Consider the following 19,762-nt stretch of genomic DNA (forward strand, 5'->3'; position numbering starts at 1 on the left):
CGGGTTAAAAAACATATTCAATAAGAGAAATAAAACAACAAGCAAAATAAACAATTGCTTCAAAAAGTTAAAACTGAAAAAAATAATAACATTCAATAGAAACAATCTCCTGCAGGCAAAATATGTTTCATTCAAAACAAAATGGAAAAACAAATACAATCAGAAATATTACTAGGAAAAATAAATGTAACAGAGTGTAAATGGCAAAATGTGTTTTATTCAAAATTATATTGAATGAGAACAACAATCAAAAATATTACTAGGAAAAATAAATGTAAAAAGTGTTCCCTAAATATCAGAAAGAAAAAAAACAACACGCATTAAATATGTCAGCAAAGAAAAATGAATTGAATATAATGGAACACATCATAATCAAAATATCCCTAATGAAATATGAAGGTAAAAAATATTAGCAAGGGCAAATAGATACAAGAAAAATAATGAAAAAGTTAGAAAACTGAACTTTCATAATATGTACCAGAAGAAAGCAGCCGCATGTAACCATATTTCACACAGCTTCCGGTTCTATAATATGTGGAATTTTGTTCTGCTTGCGATGAAAGGTATTATCTTTGGGTTAAAAACTTTAATTGAAATTAAAAAAAAAGACTAGGACAAACCTGGAGATTATATCCAATTTTGTAATCAATAAGCTTCTAAATTCCGTAGACAGACCTTTTGTATTTCATGATATTGTTAAAATTAACTCAGTCACACTTATTATGACACATTTACAGATAATACAAAAACATGCAAAATCATTCATCCATATATACTGTTTCTATACACAATCAAGAATTATATACATTTATCAGGTATATAAAACCAGTGATATGATCCAAAAAAGAATTACCATTAGTAATGACATCACACATTCTGATATAAGGTAATTGGCCACCTGTATCTGCCTATGGGTACAATTTCAGATAACGAGAGAATGTTGAAGTTCAAATGTGATAGAACTTCTGAACGGGTAATTGTGCAACTTTGAGAATCAAGACTGTAATCTCAGCTTTTTTCCCTAACCACAAATTGTAGGGTTTTGAGCAAATCATGTTATTGACTTGATTCCTAAATTGTAAATATCTTCAATATATTGACTGATGTTTGAAAAGAATATATATGCGGACACATAACAATAAGTAAAGTAGCTGGAATAGCACACTTAAATTATTAATGTGCAGTGTGTTTCTGGACTTCCAGTTCCACATTTGAACACTCATCCATACTATGTCGGAATATGGGTGTCTTTATTGCATCCAGTAAATACTTCCCATTCTGAGTTTTTGTTTCTGGAAATGAGGCCTAACATGCATTTTTATTTTTTATCAGGCCTTGAGGTGAGATGACGATTACAAAAATCGGAAAAGGCTATCATCAGCCAATAGAAGGCAGTAACCACTTGTAAAATTGAAGCTGCACATTTTGAACACCCTCCACTGTGTGTCAAGTTGGAAGAGCAGACAACAGCCCCATTGCCTACAGTCTACTCACCTTGCTATTCTTCTCCCATTGTGTCTCTTTCTATGACAATATGACACCTGCTCCTCAGAGAAATGTATGAGGTTGTGTAAATCAGTCTCCAAAACCATCTGTACTGTTCAAAGTTTTATAGTCTTTCTGAATGACAGATGAATTAATTTTGCCTCAGCCTGCCTGCAACTGGGAAGTAGATGTGAAAACTTCTCCCTTGATTCCCTGTCTGACTACAATATCAGTAGGAGTCCTCCTGCACATTGTTTAGAAGAAGGGCAAGAATGTCATCCTTTGGTTTCCAAGGGAGGAAAGTACAAACTCACTGGCCAAACCCCAGCACTTATCCAAAAGGCCTTGCGTTGGCCTAGCGTTGTCCTAAAGCCCCAGTCTAACTTCTCTGAGGGGACGTTGTCATTTTTTCGAGATTTCTACAACTACCTTAGATTTCATAGATATTTCCTTTGGATCATTTAGATTTTATATACTATCCCCTGGTCCAATTTTCTTAAAGGTTACGCAGTATGTGGGTGTTTTTTAGTTGAAAATTCGGTTGGACTTTCAGTTCTAGATGTATTTATTTAAATGTTTTTTAATTGTTTTTTTTTTTACACACAGCACCCTGTACACTTTTCTTTGAAGGTTTTCTTGGCTGCTCAGGCCGAGGTACCATAGTTGGGTCATGGATACTCAAAGAATGTTTAGTTTGCTCTGGTGGGTCTCTCTGTTTAAGGAGTGTGACAGCTCAGTTAAATCTGCCATTTTGATTCTGGCTACTCTAACAGCCTTCTGCCGGTCTGATAAACTACAATGAAGTTGCTCTTAATATATTTGAAAAGTGACTTATTTGTATAAAGAAATGTATTTATCTCTAGGAACGCCACGAGGAATTACTCAAAATGCTGTGAAAGACAAGATTTTATCTGTCAGTGGAGTGAAATCTGTTCACAGCCTTCATCTTTGGGCGTTAACAATGAACCAAGTAATTCTCTCTGCTCATGTTGCTGCAGGTAAGAACAAACATGCTTAAAATTAGCAAATAATAATTTCCTTTCAACCAATGAACACTATAATTTTAGCAAAAAAAATGTTTTGTGCGATTTGTTTGCCATGTCTAAGACAACAAAATGTATTTTGCAAATTTTTGATAGCATGATGCCACAGCACGAAGCCTTATGCATATGGTAGCCGACTAGAGGCACTGACTATTGCTCTGGGCCCTCCAGTTTTTACCACAGAAATATTTATAATGGAGCTTGGAAAAGGGATGCAAATATGTGCAAGTCGTCCAATGCGGAGTTAGGTGCCAACAAGGTAGAAGTCACTATGGTCTTAAGGGTGCTTTGGCTACACACACCACAGGTATTTTGTATAATAGCTTCCACAATTACATATCCTAAAATATTTTGAGATTGTTGAATTCTCAGAATCTGGAAGAGATTTCAGTATAGAGTCCTCAAGATTTAGACCGTGTTCACTTTTTACCTTCAAACAGAAAGATGACTGACTGCAATGCAAAATCGTGCATTAAGGTTCCACTGACTCACTTTATACACTTTTATAGTGTACTGAACCATTTAATGAGTTAGTAGGTGGTTGATCCAGTCATACCCGAGGAGAAATTTGAGGGAAATGAAAGTGAATTTAGTTCTTCATAGCAGGGTCCAGGAGTTGAGTAGGCATGGAGGCTAGTGACAAACGTACAAATCCATTTCATATATTCAAAAGGGTAGGGAGCACACTACCTCTCATCACAGCATAGCTCACCCCATTGCATTCTGGTAAATGCAGTATGCTTACTTGAAAGTTACTGCAGTTTTTCACCAAAGTTGGTGCAGGTAGTGCTGTTAGCTCTAGACATGTGTCTCTGGTTTAGCCCTTCAACAGTAGAGAGCAGAAGTAGTAGAGAGCAAAGTCATCTGGAGTTTCAGAAATACTGCCCAAGTCTTCACAGGTCACAGTACCACTCCACAGGCGGCACAAAGGTGCATACAAAGTGAACTAGTCAGCTTGTTGGCTCAAGACAGCCTTTTAAACACCAGGGGGGAGGGAGCACACTGCCTCTCATCCCAGTACCGTTTACCTCATTGTATTCTGGTAAATGCAATACGCTTACTTTGAGGTTGCTGACGTTTTTCACCAAAGTTGGTGGAGGTAGTACTCTTATCTCTAGACACATGTTTCTGGGTTTAGGCCTTAAGCAGTAGAGAGCAGAAGTAGTAGAGAGAAGAGAAAAGTCATCTGGGGTGCTAGAGATAACAGTCCACTTAATCTGTGAGTGATTTCATTCTGCTCTTTTACAAGGAGCATATCCCCTCACAAAAGTAGGTCCTTTCAGTGACTGGGTCTCATATGACAAGATGTTCTTTTTGAGCACAAACACATATTTATGCTATTAGCCAATTTGTTTAAATATTGATGAGGACTCTGAAGCAGCTCACCAATAGAGTTTTACAAAAAAAAAATTACAGAACAAGCATTGACAAAACCCCCCAAAAAGGCCGGCAGCCAACACCAATGCTTGTTTATAAACGTGTTTCTAAATTTGAGTGTCACTATTGATATAACTTTATTAACAGGGTGCCACATCGCCATTTTTAAATTCGTTTGGAATATATACGCGCAGCTACATATTATAACCCCTACTTTTCACATTTTCAAAGTTCTTGTTTTATGTGAAAATATTTCTTCAACAGGGAGTCGGAAAACAGAGATAAATAGTATTTTTCCTTTTTTATTGGTTAAAGAACACAGTTTGCCTAATACGTTTTTGCTGATACACAGGGCTACATAATATAGCCCTTACTTTTAACTTTTTTAAAGTACTTGTTTTATATGAAAATATGTCTTCAATAAGGAATCGGAGAACAGAGCTAACCAGTAATTTTAATTTTTTATTGGTTAAGGAACCCAGTTTGCATATTACTTTTTTTGTTGATATAGTTGGCTTTTATGCTGGTGGCCCCATGTTAGGATGCACCCGAGTGAACTGAAAGAGTTAGGACATCCATAGCTCACAGTCTTTAAAATGCATGAGAAAAGTACATGCTGCTTGTTTTTTTTTGTTAATCTTTGGCATCCTCACAGCGGGGATGCTAGTTTTGCAACTGAAGCAGAAAAAGCATTTGGGCTTTACAGCATGCCATTTCAGACTCATTACAATACACATCAAAAGTAAAAAACTCAAGCAGACAAATTGTTCCATACTACAATGGCGTATTAAGCTTCGAGTATTACTGAATGAGAAATAAGAATACATAAATACCCAATGATTGGTACGTATTGCTTCATAAAAGTAGAGAAGGTTATGGGGGGTTTAGTGTATTTAGAGCAAAGAGGTGTAATCGAAATGTATTACGTACTAATGGGTACAGCAACACATTCTCCTACAGTATGATTGTGCATGTGCGCCAGAGCCTGATGGCAGCTATGTTTGGCCAAGGAAGAAATATTTCAACTATATGCGTGCTAACCATAGTGATTTAGCTAGGTGGCACATAAGTATTGCAACAAACCACCTGAGACACTATCACTGCTGCTTAAAAACCTATGAACCTGCTTTGTTCACTTTTTGATGTCCTGGATAATTGGCTCTTCCAATAAGGGCATAAGAAAAAATTAGACCCACTCAAACTACACCGAGGCATTGTCGTGGCTGTCTCTGGAAAGCAGGATGATGCAAAAGTGGATTTCTGCTGGAAATGGATTTTACATTTGTAGGAAATATATCCAGCAAGCTGACAGTGGAAGTGCGCACAGATGTATTGTGCTATGAACCCCTCACCACCCTCCAGTATGCATAACCAGTCTTTCCTCCTAATACGTGCTCTGGCTTACATTTTGGTAACTTGGGTGAATGCAAGTCACCAAAATGTAGGAATGGGTAACATAGATGGCCCACAGATTTGGAAAGATCCCAAAGGGTGAATGTAAATTACAAAACTACAAGTTGGAGTGCATTGTAAGATGGTTGGATGATAGTTCAACCTGACAGGATGCACTGAAGGCAGCCTACTATGATCATGGGCTACAAAGCAAGAAGACAGGCTGACAGCTGACAAAACACCAGGAGCTTCTCAGAGCCCAAGCACTGTAAGATCAAGCACAGGCAGTCTAATAGCCGACCATCAGCAGTCCCTGGAGTGGAGTGCAAAAGTAATTGTCAGTGGCAGGAGGTAACTGAGGCTGATATCCAAGTCTCACAATTGGAGCTGCACTCTGGGGAGAAGAAGTGGAGACTGATGCCCATACATGGGCCTTTCATGACACATTTAGCGAGTAAACCTTGGGATTTCACAATGTGTCAGCACAGAGTCAAAGTACCACGGCAAGCTAGACGTTAATGTAAATCTCATTTTAATGCATAGCTTTGTTTCAATCTCTTGGTTATAGACAGCATGCAGTAATTTACGTTGCATTTTAGCTTGTGACCTATTATTGCTCTTACAATACACTTTACTTGCCTTTCATTATTCTTCACTAGATTTCCAGAGTCAAAAAAATCAAACTGAATTTGATTATTGAGCAGAGCTGAGTCACAGCACCCAGAGGGAAAACAGTGGGGGGTGATGAATGACACTTGCCCCCATGATGCAAAGATTACCAGTTATGGAAAAGACAGACACAATTAAGAAAATAGTGCCCCACCATGGTAACTCTCAGCTGCATTCTGGTTGTTCCATTACCCAAATCCATTCCTAACCTTCCTCAAAAGACAGTACAAGAATCATTGTTTCATTGTTTTGGCACTTTGGCAGTGGCAAGCAGAAGAAGACAGAGGAGGTGCCATGTACTGAGATAGATCAGATGAAAGTTAAAGCATTGACAAGGAACGTTCCATGACCTCAAGGTTATCCTCATGTCCTTTTTCTAACAGCCACAGCCTACTTGGGAAAATGTATCATTACCAATGAGGTGGCAATGCACTGAGAGAATTCAAGAAACTTCAGGTGGATTAGCAACAAAGAGGGACAACAGAAACATTCTGAAGTCCCATTACCCCAATCGGCTGGTTGGGAATAATTCTAGTGTTTCAATAACCTTGATACTGTTCTTTTCATCAAGATTCATTTTGTAATGTTTTATGTTTTGTCAGTTATGACAATAGAGCCCCAACAGCTTTGTTCCTTTTTAAAACAGTTAACATCACCTTAGACCAAGGCTTCCAGACAATCTGACCCTATTTTATCTCACTTTTGTTACAATACTATGTTTGAATTCAGTGCCATTCCGGACTTATCCCTCCATTCTTCCCCTTTCTGACCTGCTGATGAACTAATGAATCTTTTCTTTAATGATGTTATGCACTTTACATAAATGCACTGAAAACACACAGGTCAAAAGTCTAGGAAAAAAGTTATAGGTTAAGCTTTTCGTGCAGTTGCAGATCAACTAACTGTGTTACGTTCCAGCCCCCTCCCCTTGAATATACATGCTGAAAGAGAAATATGGTCTTGTTTAGCATTTAGAGGACTCGTTGCTTTATGGCCAGAGTGAGCCATCCTCAAGAATCGTCGATCGCTGATTCACTGCCCCCACATAATGATAGTCTTCTCCCAGCATCTGGTTGACACTGCAGGATTTATTTTTGTTTGGGTTAGCTATAGTTGTCATGATAGTCCAAAAAGGAATAATGCTTTAGGTGGGTGGATCTTCAAACTCCTTTCCTGCCATGCCAGTCTAGGCAGTAGTTTTCACGACGGCTCATCTAACTGGGACTCCACCATCAGGAAAACTGTATTCACACAACCTCCAAAGCAGGGAAGGGAAACGGAGAGGAGGGTACCAATTTGTGGCATATCTTCCATTAATGCCCTCGCCTACAGGAGTCCCACGGTTTTATGTTGATACACATGTCCCTTTTTTCCATGGCCATGTCTTCAGGTTTTTCATTTGTATATTTGATGTACCCCAGCCTCATACATTTCTTGCAAAAGCATCCTTCTGCCGAATGTAGATACTATAAAAAGTAAAAACATTAAACAGATAAGACAAATTCAAATGCTTCCATAGAATATAAACGGAATAACCTTTTTCATTGCAGTCAATGGTGAAAGAAAAACAAAAATCAGAAAAAATGTTAAAGTCTCTTAGTGACAAATGCTCAAGTTAGCCTGACAGTGAGGTTGTGTGGTCATATATAACCTAGTTTAGGGAAAGTTAGCTAGCCATACCTTTGGAATTAGTATATAGAATGGAATGAAAAAAATAATCACATCATTCATCACTGAAGGGTAGTAGCTGAATAGACCTTACCAGGCTTAGATTGCAGTCACATAAATGCTTGCTGGCCAGGTTTGGTAAACTTGGATTTTCTGTAAGCAGAACAATGTACTACTCAAATCCAGCAGAATGCTCCTTTTTTTATGTAATTGTTTCTTTGCTCTTGGGGTCCTCCCATGGTTCTCTGCAAAGGTTAACTTTTTCTGCCAGTGACAGAATAACAGCTTGTTGGTGCTCAGGTGTGAATAGTAGTAGTACTAACTGAATGTTGTTTGAAGAATTTAGGACTAGGAAATTCAGTGTACTTGAGCAACAGCTTCTCAGGGGTCAACATATACTGTGCAAAACGTTAAACATTCACAAAGATAGGGGCAACAGGGGATTTTTCTTGTATTCATATAGGTTGCAAACACCTCTACCCCCAGGACCACACAACTACAATGAAAGTATTTACAGACTTGAGAGATATTGTTGCCAAGCATCAGGTTGAAAATGGCATTTGGGTGTAAGCCTATTCTAACATGTTTAAAGGAGAGAGCACAATCTCTTTAGCAGTGGTTAGCAGTTGTAAAGTGCACAGAATACTAAAAGTCAATATAAAATTGGTTCAGAAAACAGGAGGGTGAAAGCAAAAAGCTTTGGGGTGAACCTACTTAAAGGTCCAAATCCAACAGTCCCACGTTGCATTGCATTGCACCAATTGGGCAAGTTCTGGGTTTCAAATTTTCAATATTAAGAAGAACAATTGCAGATTAAAATCGTCTGCAACCCCATCATAGTTCTACTGGTTGAAAACCCCTGGGGTAAAATATCACTAAGACATCTAAAGATGATTTTCTTCTTGATGTTAGTAGCATGACCATTGTTACTAGAAAGGTGGTGGACAAAACTAATTCCATGGTTTTCAGAGTGGCATAGGAAAATGAAGAAAGATAGGGAAAGTAAGATGCTTCTCACTCCTGGAATGCTGCTAAATTTACCAGACTGTGGGATTAGTTTGCGGATGGTATAGATTAGGATGCAATGTGTGCCTCGGTACATCTGAATTAATAAGATTATGTTGCGTTTATCATGATCGATTTATATTTATGAATGAATTTACATTTTAGAATTTATTTAGTACAATAATGCTACATAAATGTATTGGTAAAATAATTTTTAATGTGTTAAGGTTTATAGAAATATGGATTATGTGCATTGTAATAATATTTATAACTGAATGTATATCAAAGTATAGATTTGTTTTTCTTTTTTCTGTTCTTGTTTAGTTAATCATGCTTCCCTTTGAACAAAAAAAAAGGCTCTAACTTCAAACTCAAATCTCTGTGTTACTTGAATATGACAGAAAAGCCATCCCTTATGGTGAGCTGATAGGTAGGGTCATTGATTGGTCTTTCAGTAGGGATACACTGCTTTGGATGACTCTATCAAATGATCTAATAAAGAATGCTGTATTTAGATCTGAGATCAAAAATATTTTGGAGTTTATTAGACTAAATTGGTGATGCAAACACATCACATGTCAGGATCTGAATATAAGGACACCTTGTGAGTCTAATAAACTGGCATATTAGCCTAGGATCAAAGAATTAGAAAACTTGCAAACAAGAGTAAACTCTTTCTTGACACTGGTCGAGGGTCTAGAATGAATCCCCTACATAGAAGCCATTTTATGCCTGACATATTCTGTATCTTCTCTAACCTGAAGTGTACTGTACTGAAAATGTATACTTTTTTCAAAAGCAATGATACAAAGCACCGTTCTGTAAGCCATCTTGCCTCACACTGGCGCTTCCTGCCATTCATGAAAGGCCTTCAGGCAGAGTTCGTCTGTTAGATACCTTGCCACCGATTCAGTGGCTCATTTAATGCTCCTCAGGTAGTGCCTATGCTTTTGTCTGTTCCTCAGTGACATCTTATCATACTCAGAGCAATAGAGAAGATAACATTAATGATAGCTGCTTCAAAGAAAGACAATCTGATACTATAGACAACTAAATGTGATAGACTGACCATCGCACTCTGATCTTCTGGATAAAAACAAAATAAATATATGATCAAATGAATTCATTTGCAAAATTAAGTGAAGCCTCATAGTTTATTAAATAGTTTCAAAGTCCTAATGAAGTAACCATTGTTCGTGAAACAACTGTTGGCATTAACTATTAATGGAAAATTAGGCATTTCTTAAACCTTGTTGTAAATAATATCAAATAAAGACATTTGAAATCACCTGCCTAATTGACAATACAATGTATGCCATCTGAACTCATAAGCCTACACACACAGAGCAGGTGTTTACCATCATCATCAAAAGTAGTAAACATTCAGCAGAGAGTGAGGGACCTCAGCAGAGATGACCATTATCACTCCTTTTGACAATGCCAGTGGACTCCTTTCAGCCAGAAATCACACTTCTCTGCTCAGGATTTTTGTAATTATTACCCTCCTAAACACTACTGAATAGCCTTTCCTCTACATCTAATGACTCCTTTGCACTATGAACAGCAATAAATTACTTCAAAATACATCAGAACACTAATCCAGAGTGGTAGAATGCATGATTAGGGGGTTTTAAAGTGTGAGATTAACCCAGAGGGTGTCCTGGCACCAGCAGACCCCTTTCACATCAAAATTTACGATACTTGCGAGAAAATGTAGGCCTTAGGTTTTTTTCCAAGAAGCATCGCACATAATTCTCTTTCCTAAATCCCAGGGGCTTGGGGTGTTGGAGTTGGAGGATGATTTCCAAGATTAGGATTCAGGTATGAGAATGCAGTTCCTTCCGGATCTTGGAGACAGCCAGCAATTGGGACATGACCAGAGTTTAGATTTCAGATAGGCAGGGCCAGAGGCAAAAACTATGATGGCAAAAACATGAGGATTCAAAAGACATTATCGTACAGGGAGTCGTGGTAAATTTTCAAAATGAGATGATGCAAACGTCCAGGGAGGAAGGTGCAGGAAAGCCCGAGGATTAGCCAAGTATGGTTTCAAAACTTTAACACTCAACTTACAGATTTCGTTCTTGGGAATTCCTGATGGCTTTAAATAAGGTCAATGAACCTTTGCCACCGTGATGTGAATAGAGCTAGAAGAAAACATAAATTAGGCATATATCATCGACAATTCGAATTTTAGTTGTTCATTTAATGATGAGAGGTTTTGAAGGTTTCAAAACCTTTATTCATCTTAAAAGATTAGTAATGCTTTTGTACTTTTATTCAAATTATTCAATTTACAGAAATCAATAATGAATTTGATTACAGAAAGCATAAATCAATACACAGGTCTTCCATAAAAGAAAATGTCACTAAACTAAGTAAGGGACCTATCCTACTCTAATGTGGAATTAATTAATTAACAATTAACTAATTACTTTAAATAGAACCCATGAAGAGTTTTCCGAAAAGAGCAAAGTAAGAATAAAATGGAACTTCCCATAAAGAGTTGTTCTGGAAACTAAGCTGAGTTCCCCAGAGTTGCAGTAGCAACCGTCAATAATAAGATGATTTCTGGAGTAGAATATTGATCCAAAAGAAAATATTTTAAAGTATTGAAAGTAAGTCACCTTTAGCAGTAGCTGTTGGTAACAGAGCAAACACATCTCTCCAGTAGAAGAGTAGCAAGGCAAGGATGATGGGTCTACCGACAAAGCATTCTGACTTCTCTAAAGCTTCTTCTCGACTAGCTAGTAATACTTGTTAATATAAACTGAGAAATATTGTAGAAAACATTATTAGGCACAGATCATTCTTTCATCGGATGGTGTTACTTGGCTTCCGATGTCCCTTCCGTCGAATCCCACAATAAGCGTACATGCTGGTACATTCGTATAACACTGCCTCAAAGGTCCTTACATGGAGGAAAGGTCCTTACATGGAGGAAAGTTCTCATAAGAACCTTCTTAAATAAGCTAATGGATGCTCTAGGTGTTTCAGTATGACGACAAAGGCCAGTTTGGAAAAGCAGAGGCAAACTTTTAATGGAACATACATAAATGTCAAAATCATTATATAATATAGCAAACTCTTTGTATTCTGTCTCTTTTTATTCAGGCAAATGATCTAATATGAAGTGTGGAACATGATAGGAGTCAGCAAATTTGTAAGCAAGATGCTGATGCCTGGCAAATAATCGAAATAAATATTTATTATGCTATGAGCAAATGCCGAACTAATAGGATCTTGAGGCCTATACAGCGGTATACCGTCCTCCAAAATCAACACCGCAATTCAATGAACTATTTACGACTATAATTTCTGACATCTGTACTCGCTATCAGAGAGTACTAGTAGTGGGAGACTTTAACCTGCATATGGATAAGGAACCTAAATATTCGGCAGCCCTACATTTGGAGGCTCTGATGACCTCACTGGGCCTCCAACAAGTAGTGGATGCCCCTACACATATTAAAGGTCATACTCTGGACCAGGTCTGGACCACCCAAGGGGGGGCCAGTCTTATAGACATTCTACCGTGTACGTGGTCAGACCACTTCCTAATCAGGTTTTGTATCCCAATAGATGGCGTCTTAACTAAACCACCACAAATATGGAAAACAAATCACTCCAGCAAACCTGGTAGATCTTCTTCTTGCCCACAACCCCCTTGCCCGTAAACAAAACAACTTAGATCAGGAGTGTGAGGCCCTCACGAATAATCTATGTGCTGCTATTGACCAGCTAGCACCGGAGCGAAAGTATAAGATCAAGGATGAGGCAAAAGGCACCCCCTGGTTTAATTCTCAGTTAAGAGAATCCAAAAGGAAACTTGGCCATGCAGAAAGACGCTGGCGCAAAAGGAATGCTCCGGCAGAGCGAGAAAACTACAAGTTATTGCTTAGCTCCTATAAAAAATGTATTACAGCAACGAAGGTGGAATATTATGAAAGTAGAATCAATACTGTCGAAAACAAACAGAAAGAAACTTTTAGAATCTTGCTAGAACTCAGCAAAAAGACAGATAGGGCATCAGCTGAAGCTACAATTGACTGTAACACCTTCCAATCCTTCTTCCTTGAAAAAGTCAGGTGTCTTCTTCGAGATATCAATAACACCCCTACCACCTATTTCCTACCACCTAGCCCCAACATTGCCTCGCAGGATCACATACTCTCAAGCTTCCCAGAACTAGACACAGCTTCCCTTAAGCTGATGATGAATGGGATAAAGACAGGTTCTCCATCAGGTCCATGCCCGCCTAGAATATTTCGAATGGCGCTCCCAGGTCTAGAGGGACAAATCATCTCCATACTAAACACTTCTCTGGAGACTGGTTACCTACCACCTGGCTAGAGTTATACCTCTATTAAAGAAACCAGGAGCCGATGCAACCAACTTAAAAAGTAATAGGCCGATCTCCCAGTTACCCTTCTTGGCTAAAGTTCTAGAACAACACGTCCTGAAGGCGCTTTCATCTTTCCTGGAGGACTACCATCTCCTCCAGGGATGACAAGCTGGATTTCAAGCACATCATAGCACTGAGTTGGTGATGCTCTCAGTGCTTGATGAGCTCAGAGCCATGGCTGACAGTAAAAGACCGTGTGCCCTGATATTATTAGATCTATCAGCAGCCTTTGATACTGTCAGCCATGCGATACTACTGGATAGACTTTCCGTTTTCGGCATTCAAGATCAGGCTCACCAATGGCTTGAATCCTTCTTGTTGGGTAGGTCCCACAGGATTCAATTGGGTGATGCAGTCTCTGAGTTAAGGTCCCTTGATTGTGGAGTCCCCCAGGGCTCAGGCCTGTCCCCACTCCTCTTTAATGTCTACCTGCAGCCATTGGTAACAGCCCTAGCGAATATGGGCTGCAAAATCTTTAACTATGCAGACGATACCCAGCTGCTGCTTAGTATCGACAGCACTGTATCTGCTCAGTTTCAAGCACTAAATATCCTCAGTTTTACCGTGAGTTGGATGACAGCTAACTCACTAAAAATTCACCCCGATAAAACAGAGGTCCTGGTCATCCCCACAATCGAATCACCCTGGAACGACAGATTCTGGCCCCAAGACCTAGGCCCCATCTCCTAGACCTAGCTCAACCGTAAAAAGTCTGGGTATAAAAATCGATGATAAACTCTCGATGGCTAACCAGATTTCATCAGAGGTTGGCACTTTTACAGGATTAATCAGACAACTTCGTAAACTGGTCCCCCTTCTTTCCATCTCCCCGCTTCACACAATTGTGTCAGCCATCATAATCTCGCGGTTGGACTATGGTAACGCCCTTTACCTGGGCCTTGCCCAGTATCTGCTAAATAGATTGCAAGTAGTCTTAAATGACGCAGCTAGACTGATTCTTAGACTGCCCAGGAAAACACATGCCACTTCGCTGCTACGCAAGTTGCACTGGTTACCTATAAAACAAAGAGTGGAATTCAAGAGCCTCTGATTAGCTCATAAAGCTATATATGGTTTGGCCCCGGTCTACATAAAAGAACGCTTGGAGGTTTATACTCCTGGACGCTCTTTGCGATCTTCAGAGGCACAATTCTTGTTATGCCCTCTGTATAAACTTTCCTCGAAAGGTGGTAGAGCCTTCTCAGTACTTGTCCCTCAACTGTGGAACAAGTTACCCGTCCTCCTGCGCAGAGAACCCAACCTGCTTCACTTTCGGAAACTACTTAAAACAGTCCTTTTTAAAGAAGCTTTAAACATTGAGTAACTCTCTCCAGATCGTGTTTACCACCCATGCAGTGAGCTGTCTACCTGTGTTCAAGCGCTAAGAGACCTGCCAGTGATTTAGCGCTATAAAAATCACAAATAACAATAACAAACTGAAGGTGCACGTTCTTAAGAATAATAGCTTGGTACAAAAAAATGTTTACACATGTGTTCTATATTTTAAACATTTCAAGTACATTTTCTCTGCATTATTAAATTATTAATAGCTCCTGCGGGTATTGGTTATAAATTAGAAGAATTATTTCGCATTATAATGGGAGTACATTATTTTGCGTGTCATTTCTAAGTGAAATTATTTCTGCATCAGCTTTTAAACGCATTCTAAAGGTGCAGTTCTAACATTGGGTTGTAAATTGAATGTCAATTTTTAACTAATTTCTTCCACAGACGACATAACTTGTACGCAGCACTATTTTGCGCAGACTGGAGCTGCGAATGGAGATAGTTTGGGGTTCCCAAATTAAGGCAGTTACAATAGTTCAGACGCAAAAGAAGAACCTGTACTTCTCCAGAAAAAACTGGAAAGGCACAAATAAAAGATTGAACGCAAAGTTTAGCTCTGTACAATACAGCAAATTGTGGTATTGCATGTGCATGAGATGGCGGGAAGCTAACTTGCGTGCAATGCTTAATTCTTTAGTGATGAAACTTTCCCAAAACCTTTGTTGTTTGTACCACATTACCAAGAATGCCACTAAACCGAAAAACACAGCCTAGCACATTATGGGGCCAATTAGGATGTCGGGACATCCTTGTCCGCCCGTCACCCGTCCGCAACCCATTTCCCCCCGCCATATTACTATGGCGGGGGTGCCGCGGCGGACGGAAAGACGGTCCGCCGTTTTTCCGCCCCGGTCGCATTGCGACCGGGGCAGAAAAGGTTTAATATGGCGGCAGTGTCTATCAGACACCGCCAGCCTTATTAGTATGGGCTTTGTGGAATGTCTTTGCCGCCACGGAAAGGCAGGCGGTCTTCACTTTGGGGGCCCCCATCGGGCCCCCATGGTGAAGGCGAGTTGGGGGTGCAAATGGGGGGGTACCTGTGGTACCCCCTGCATTTGCATACACAATGCGGCAGGCACCGCGGGGTGCCTGCCGCTTTGTGTATGCAAATGCATCACATGCATTTTTAGCATTGTGGGGGGTGGCGCTGAAAGCACTGCCCGCCACAATGTTAAACATGCAGTATGCGCCCGCCACTGTGGCGGGCGCATCCTAATACCCCCCCACGGGACCCCCCCTTATGGCGGGCAGTCCCATAATCCGATGGGATGGCGGGCGGACTAAGTCCCCCTGTCATCCTAATGATCCCCCAAGTGTCCAAACAGTCTACACAGTAGTGAATACTACAAGCCTCTTAGAAATCACATAAAAAATACAAAAACGGGCTACATTAAAATACAATACACTAACGGTTGTTATCTGCATCTATTCTGATCTGGGAAACCCCTCCGGTCAGCTGTGTGCATTATAAGTCTGTCAAACAAATACATAAATAATAAATACATAACTATTGTGAAATTTAGAAATGTGCATACATGGTAACCAGTTGTTATAGTGACTTTTGTGTAACTCTGTTATTAAAGCTGTGACACAGGCTATTGCTGTATTAACACATCTATTGTGCATAACAATGTGTTTCTATTTTTGCCATCAACAGCAGACTCAGCGGATCAAGCACTAGTGCTGAAAGAAATTACTGAGACGGTATTCGACAGCTTCACCTTCCACTCAGTCACTATTCAAATTGAACAACAAGCAGATCAGAAGCCAAACTGCACCTTTTGCCAAGATCTGAAAGAGTAAAGCAGACAGTGTAATGTACCAGAACAAACCACTGCCTTGACAGGTCAATGGTTATCGCTGTGTACTCGGTGTCGTCCATAATGGGCCAGTCAACAAGAAAGCACAGTGCAATCCAGGTGACATGACAGCATAAAAGAAAGATACTTTTCATTAATGAAGCTATTTAACCGGAACATTTTGTAATTCCTCATTGTTTGCAGTCCACTAAATCACTGAATAGCTTCAATTTGGTGGTGTATGGCACATATGGTGTGCTCCCATCAAAAATAAAGGCATCAACTAACATGATAAAGTTGACTTATCACAAATAAAAAGTCTGTGCCACGATGGATCGGATTAATTACCTCTAAAAGAAGAATTAAGATCCAAAATACTTCTGTAAATTTACTGCATTTCATTGAGGGAGGCAAAATAGAATGGACTTGAGAATGGATGCATAATTTTACTGCAAACATTTAGTCACCAGTCTGTATTTCCTCCTCCGCCTTCCACAACTCATTGATATGCAGATGAGTCTAAAAACATATATGTATAAGAAAACGTCAGAGAGAGTGATCACCAAGCAGCCTCACCCCTTTCTGGACATCCATGAGAGAGAGACTAGGCAGATTGCTGAGATGAATGATCCACGTCTGAACTTAAAATGGATAATATTTTTAAACTTTGTTTCACATGCTCCCAAGTTTGGACATTCTCCACCATAATTTTGTCTTTGGTTGGTTTGCCTTGGTGACAACCACTAACTGGGATGTGCCTATATTTTCAAAAAAATCCAGAATTACTGTGGCTTCTTAATGGATGTTTCAATGTGGCTCCACCTGTAGTTTTACTTGCGGACTCCTGTTTTATTCCTTCACATGTCTACACTTTTAAATGTATTTTGTTTCACTTTTTAATTTTATATTTAATTATATTCTAAAGATATGCAATGCTTCTCACTTTTCAAACAACTGACATAATTCATGATCTAAGGACTGCATTTGTTTTCAATGGTAATCCAGTTGCCCTGAAAATTGTTACTTACTTACTGTAAGAAATTGGGTTATTAGTTGCAAAATGTATGAGTCCTTCACAAGCAATACCTCCTCAGATTTTTCTTTAATGGGAACCAAGTCCTCCATTGTAGTACTTGACTCTCGCATGGTAAAGCAGCATAGCAGTCCAACGCCTACTCAAAGGAGGTGGTGTGGCCTAGTAACCCCAGCCCCAATCATTATTCAGTCAGTGCTTTTTTCTTCTAAAAGTGAAAACTGCTTTTTAGACACACTGCTAAATACTTAAGAAAATATACAATAAGGTAGCTGAAAACACTTTTGGAGCCAACCGCAGAGTAGCTGGCACAACAGCAAGCCATAATCTTGAATCACAGCACTCCTACACCTATGCATAGAAATAATATTATAGGGTGCAATTATAACATGTCAGGCCTTATTGCTTTTTAAAGGTGTCACCACGGTCTTAGAAATAGAAATATAGCTTTTAAAGTCGTTGTAAACCACATTAAAAACATACTCTGGTGATGCCATCTCTCAGTGATCTTGATTAACGTGCTATGACCCACTGTTCATGTAACCATTCAATAAAGTATTGTCAATTCAATCTCATGTGGACATGAGTAATTTTTCTACTTTTGATATGATGCCACTGCAGTTTTAGGACCAACCAACAGGTGGCCCCTAACTCCATGACCCCATGTACAAAAGTACAGGGTCCAGGAGTGCTTAAAAATATGAGAAGCCTTTCCCAGGATCATGGATTTATTACCCTGGCACACTTGGGGCTTAAGGGGCACTCCGTGGCCCCTCCGAAGAATAGGTGATTAGCTTTTCTTTTGTCGTATTCTCTAAAGCTGTTTCCTTTAGTTACAGCACAGCCTTTGGATACTGGGTGCCCATGACCCTGTAATGGGCATTCATAAATAGGGGTGATTCAATTAAGGGTTCCAGAGGCTGAAATCAATTGAACAATAATTAAACAAGGAGTACCTCTGAAACCACAAATGAAACGTTATTTGTGCCACAGTAGTCCTTTTTATTAACTCTGGGCTTCAATAATTTCGATTCTTTTTTTGGATTATTTTCAGCGAAGGTTCTTTTCACATAGTACATTAACAGATACACCTCTACGTTTTTTATACAAAATTTTTCAAGAAGGCTCAAAAAACTATATTTACATCAGGTACATATATTTTGTCACTAACCACAAATAATATCTTACACACATAAAAACGACATCAAACATTGTTATACATATACTTCCAATTTATCAAAAGATAATATTTCCATTAGAACTTATTGTCCTACTGATTTATGTTCGTTATCGGGACCTTTTTATTTTGTATCCTCAATACTGTCTGCTTCATGGGTCCTAACGAGGTCAGAGTCTTATTCTCAAACTCTTTTCTAGAGCTTATTCAGGTAAGCTCAAGATGCCTATTATTTAGCGCATTCTTTTTCTTGGTTGCTCTAGGCCTCTTATACATATACTCCAACATGTTTTGACCTTCTTTAGGGGACCAAGACGATATATTTACAAGAAGGTCTTCATCAGGGCAGGACTTTGTTCGGGTAGGATGTATGATGCCTGAATAAATTGAAATAATAATACTAAGGGGCAGATTTACAATAACTGGCGCATCCCCAGGGATGCGCCAGTTATTGTGCGCTGCAGCTCCGCCACCCATGGTGCGCCGTATTTATAATGCGGTGCCCCAAAGGGGCAAAAACGGCAAGGGGCAAAAACGGCACAGATGCGTGACGCATCTGTGCCGTAAAGGTGGCGCACTGCTGGAGTTGCGTCGCAAGCGCGACGCAGCTCCAGCAAGGCTCGGGGTGCCCTATCTGTCCAACGCTGCGTCAAGCCTTATGCCTGCTTCAAGCAGGCGCAGGGTTTTGACGCAGCATTGGCCTAAAAGTGACTGAGTGAAATCTTGTAGATTTCACTCAGCCACTTTTGCGAGGCGCAATTGCCCCGGAACGCACACCCTGCGCCGGAACGCCCACATGTGGTGCAGGGCTTTACAACGTGACGCATCTGCCTAGATGCGTCACGTTGTAAATGGGTCGCAGGGATGCGCCACGAATACGCCGCCATTGCGTGACGCAACGGCGGCTCAAGTCCGACATAAATCTGCCCCTATGGGTCTATTGCCTCTGGTTTTAGACACTTAAATATTGCTTGAAATGGGCTCCTTACATACCAAGTATGGTTTTCTTGATGTGCCTGGGTGCAGTTGATTCTGGTCACCTAGGCTGGTCAGTTCTGTGTTGTCTGTAAATACCTTGTTCCCTTCAATGATTGGAAATTCTGGAATTATCATATTGAAGAGAAAGGGTCCATTTTAGTCTTTGGTTTTGGAGTTAATGTTTAGTATCTGTCATGCACTATCACCTAATTGTATTTAGAAGGGTGCTGTCCCTCATGATTTTTTTTAAAAAGCGGAAATGAAAAACATGCTTCACATGCCTCTGATGTGTTAAACACTCATTAACACTCGCTTCACACGTCGTGCAACAAATCGGGAAGACATCTGTGTGCCTACTACCTTCCCCGTGAAAACCTAAGTGGT

At 39.7% G+C, this 19,762-nt stretch overlaps 1 protein-coding gene across 1 annotated transcript in view; it reads left to right on the plus strand.

The window, feature by feature from the left end:
- Positions 1-17,793, plus strand: part of SLC30A8 (solute carrier family 30 member 8) — a 482,505-nt gene extending 464,712 nt beyond the window's left edge. The window contains exons 7-8 of the mRNA XM_086967033.1: positions 2,349-2,483; positions 16,049-17,793. Coding sequence (XP_086823159.1) covers positions 2,349-2,483; positions 16,049-16,194 — 281 coding nt within the window. The 3' untranslated portion in view covers positions 16,195-17,793. The remainder of the gene's footprint in view (positions 1-2,348; positions 2,484-16,048) is intronic.
- Positions 17,794-19,762: the final 1,969 nt, after the last annotated feature.

Source organism: Lissotriton vulgaris, chromosome 4_1 (genome assembly GCF_964263255.1).
Source record: "Lissotriton vulgaris chromosome 4_1, aLisVul1.2, whole genome shotgun sequence".
In the NCBI taxonomy this organism is placed as follows: Eukaryota; Metazoa; Chordata; class Amphibia; order Caudata; family Salamandridae; genus Lissotriton; species Lissotriton vulgaris.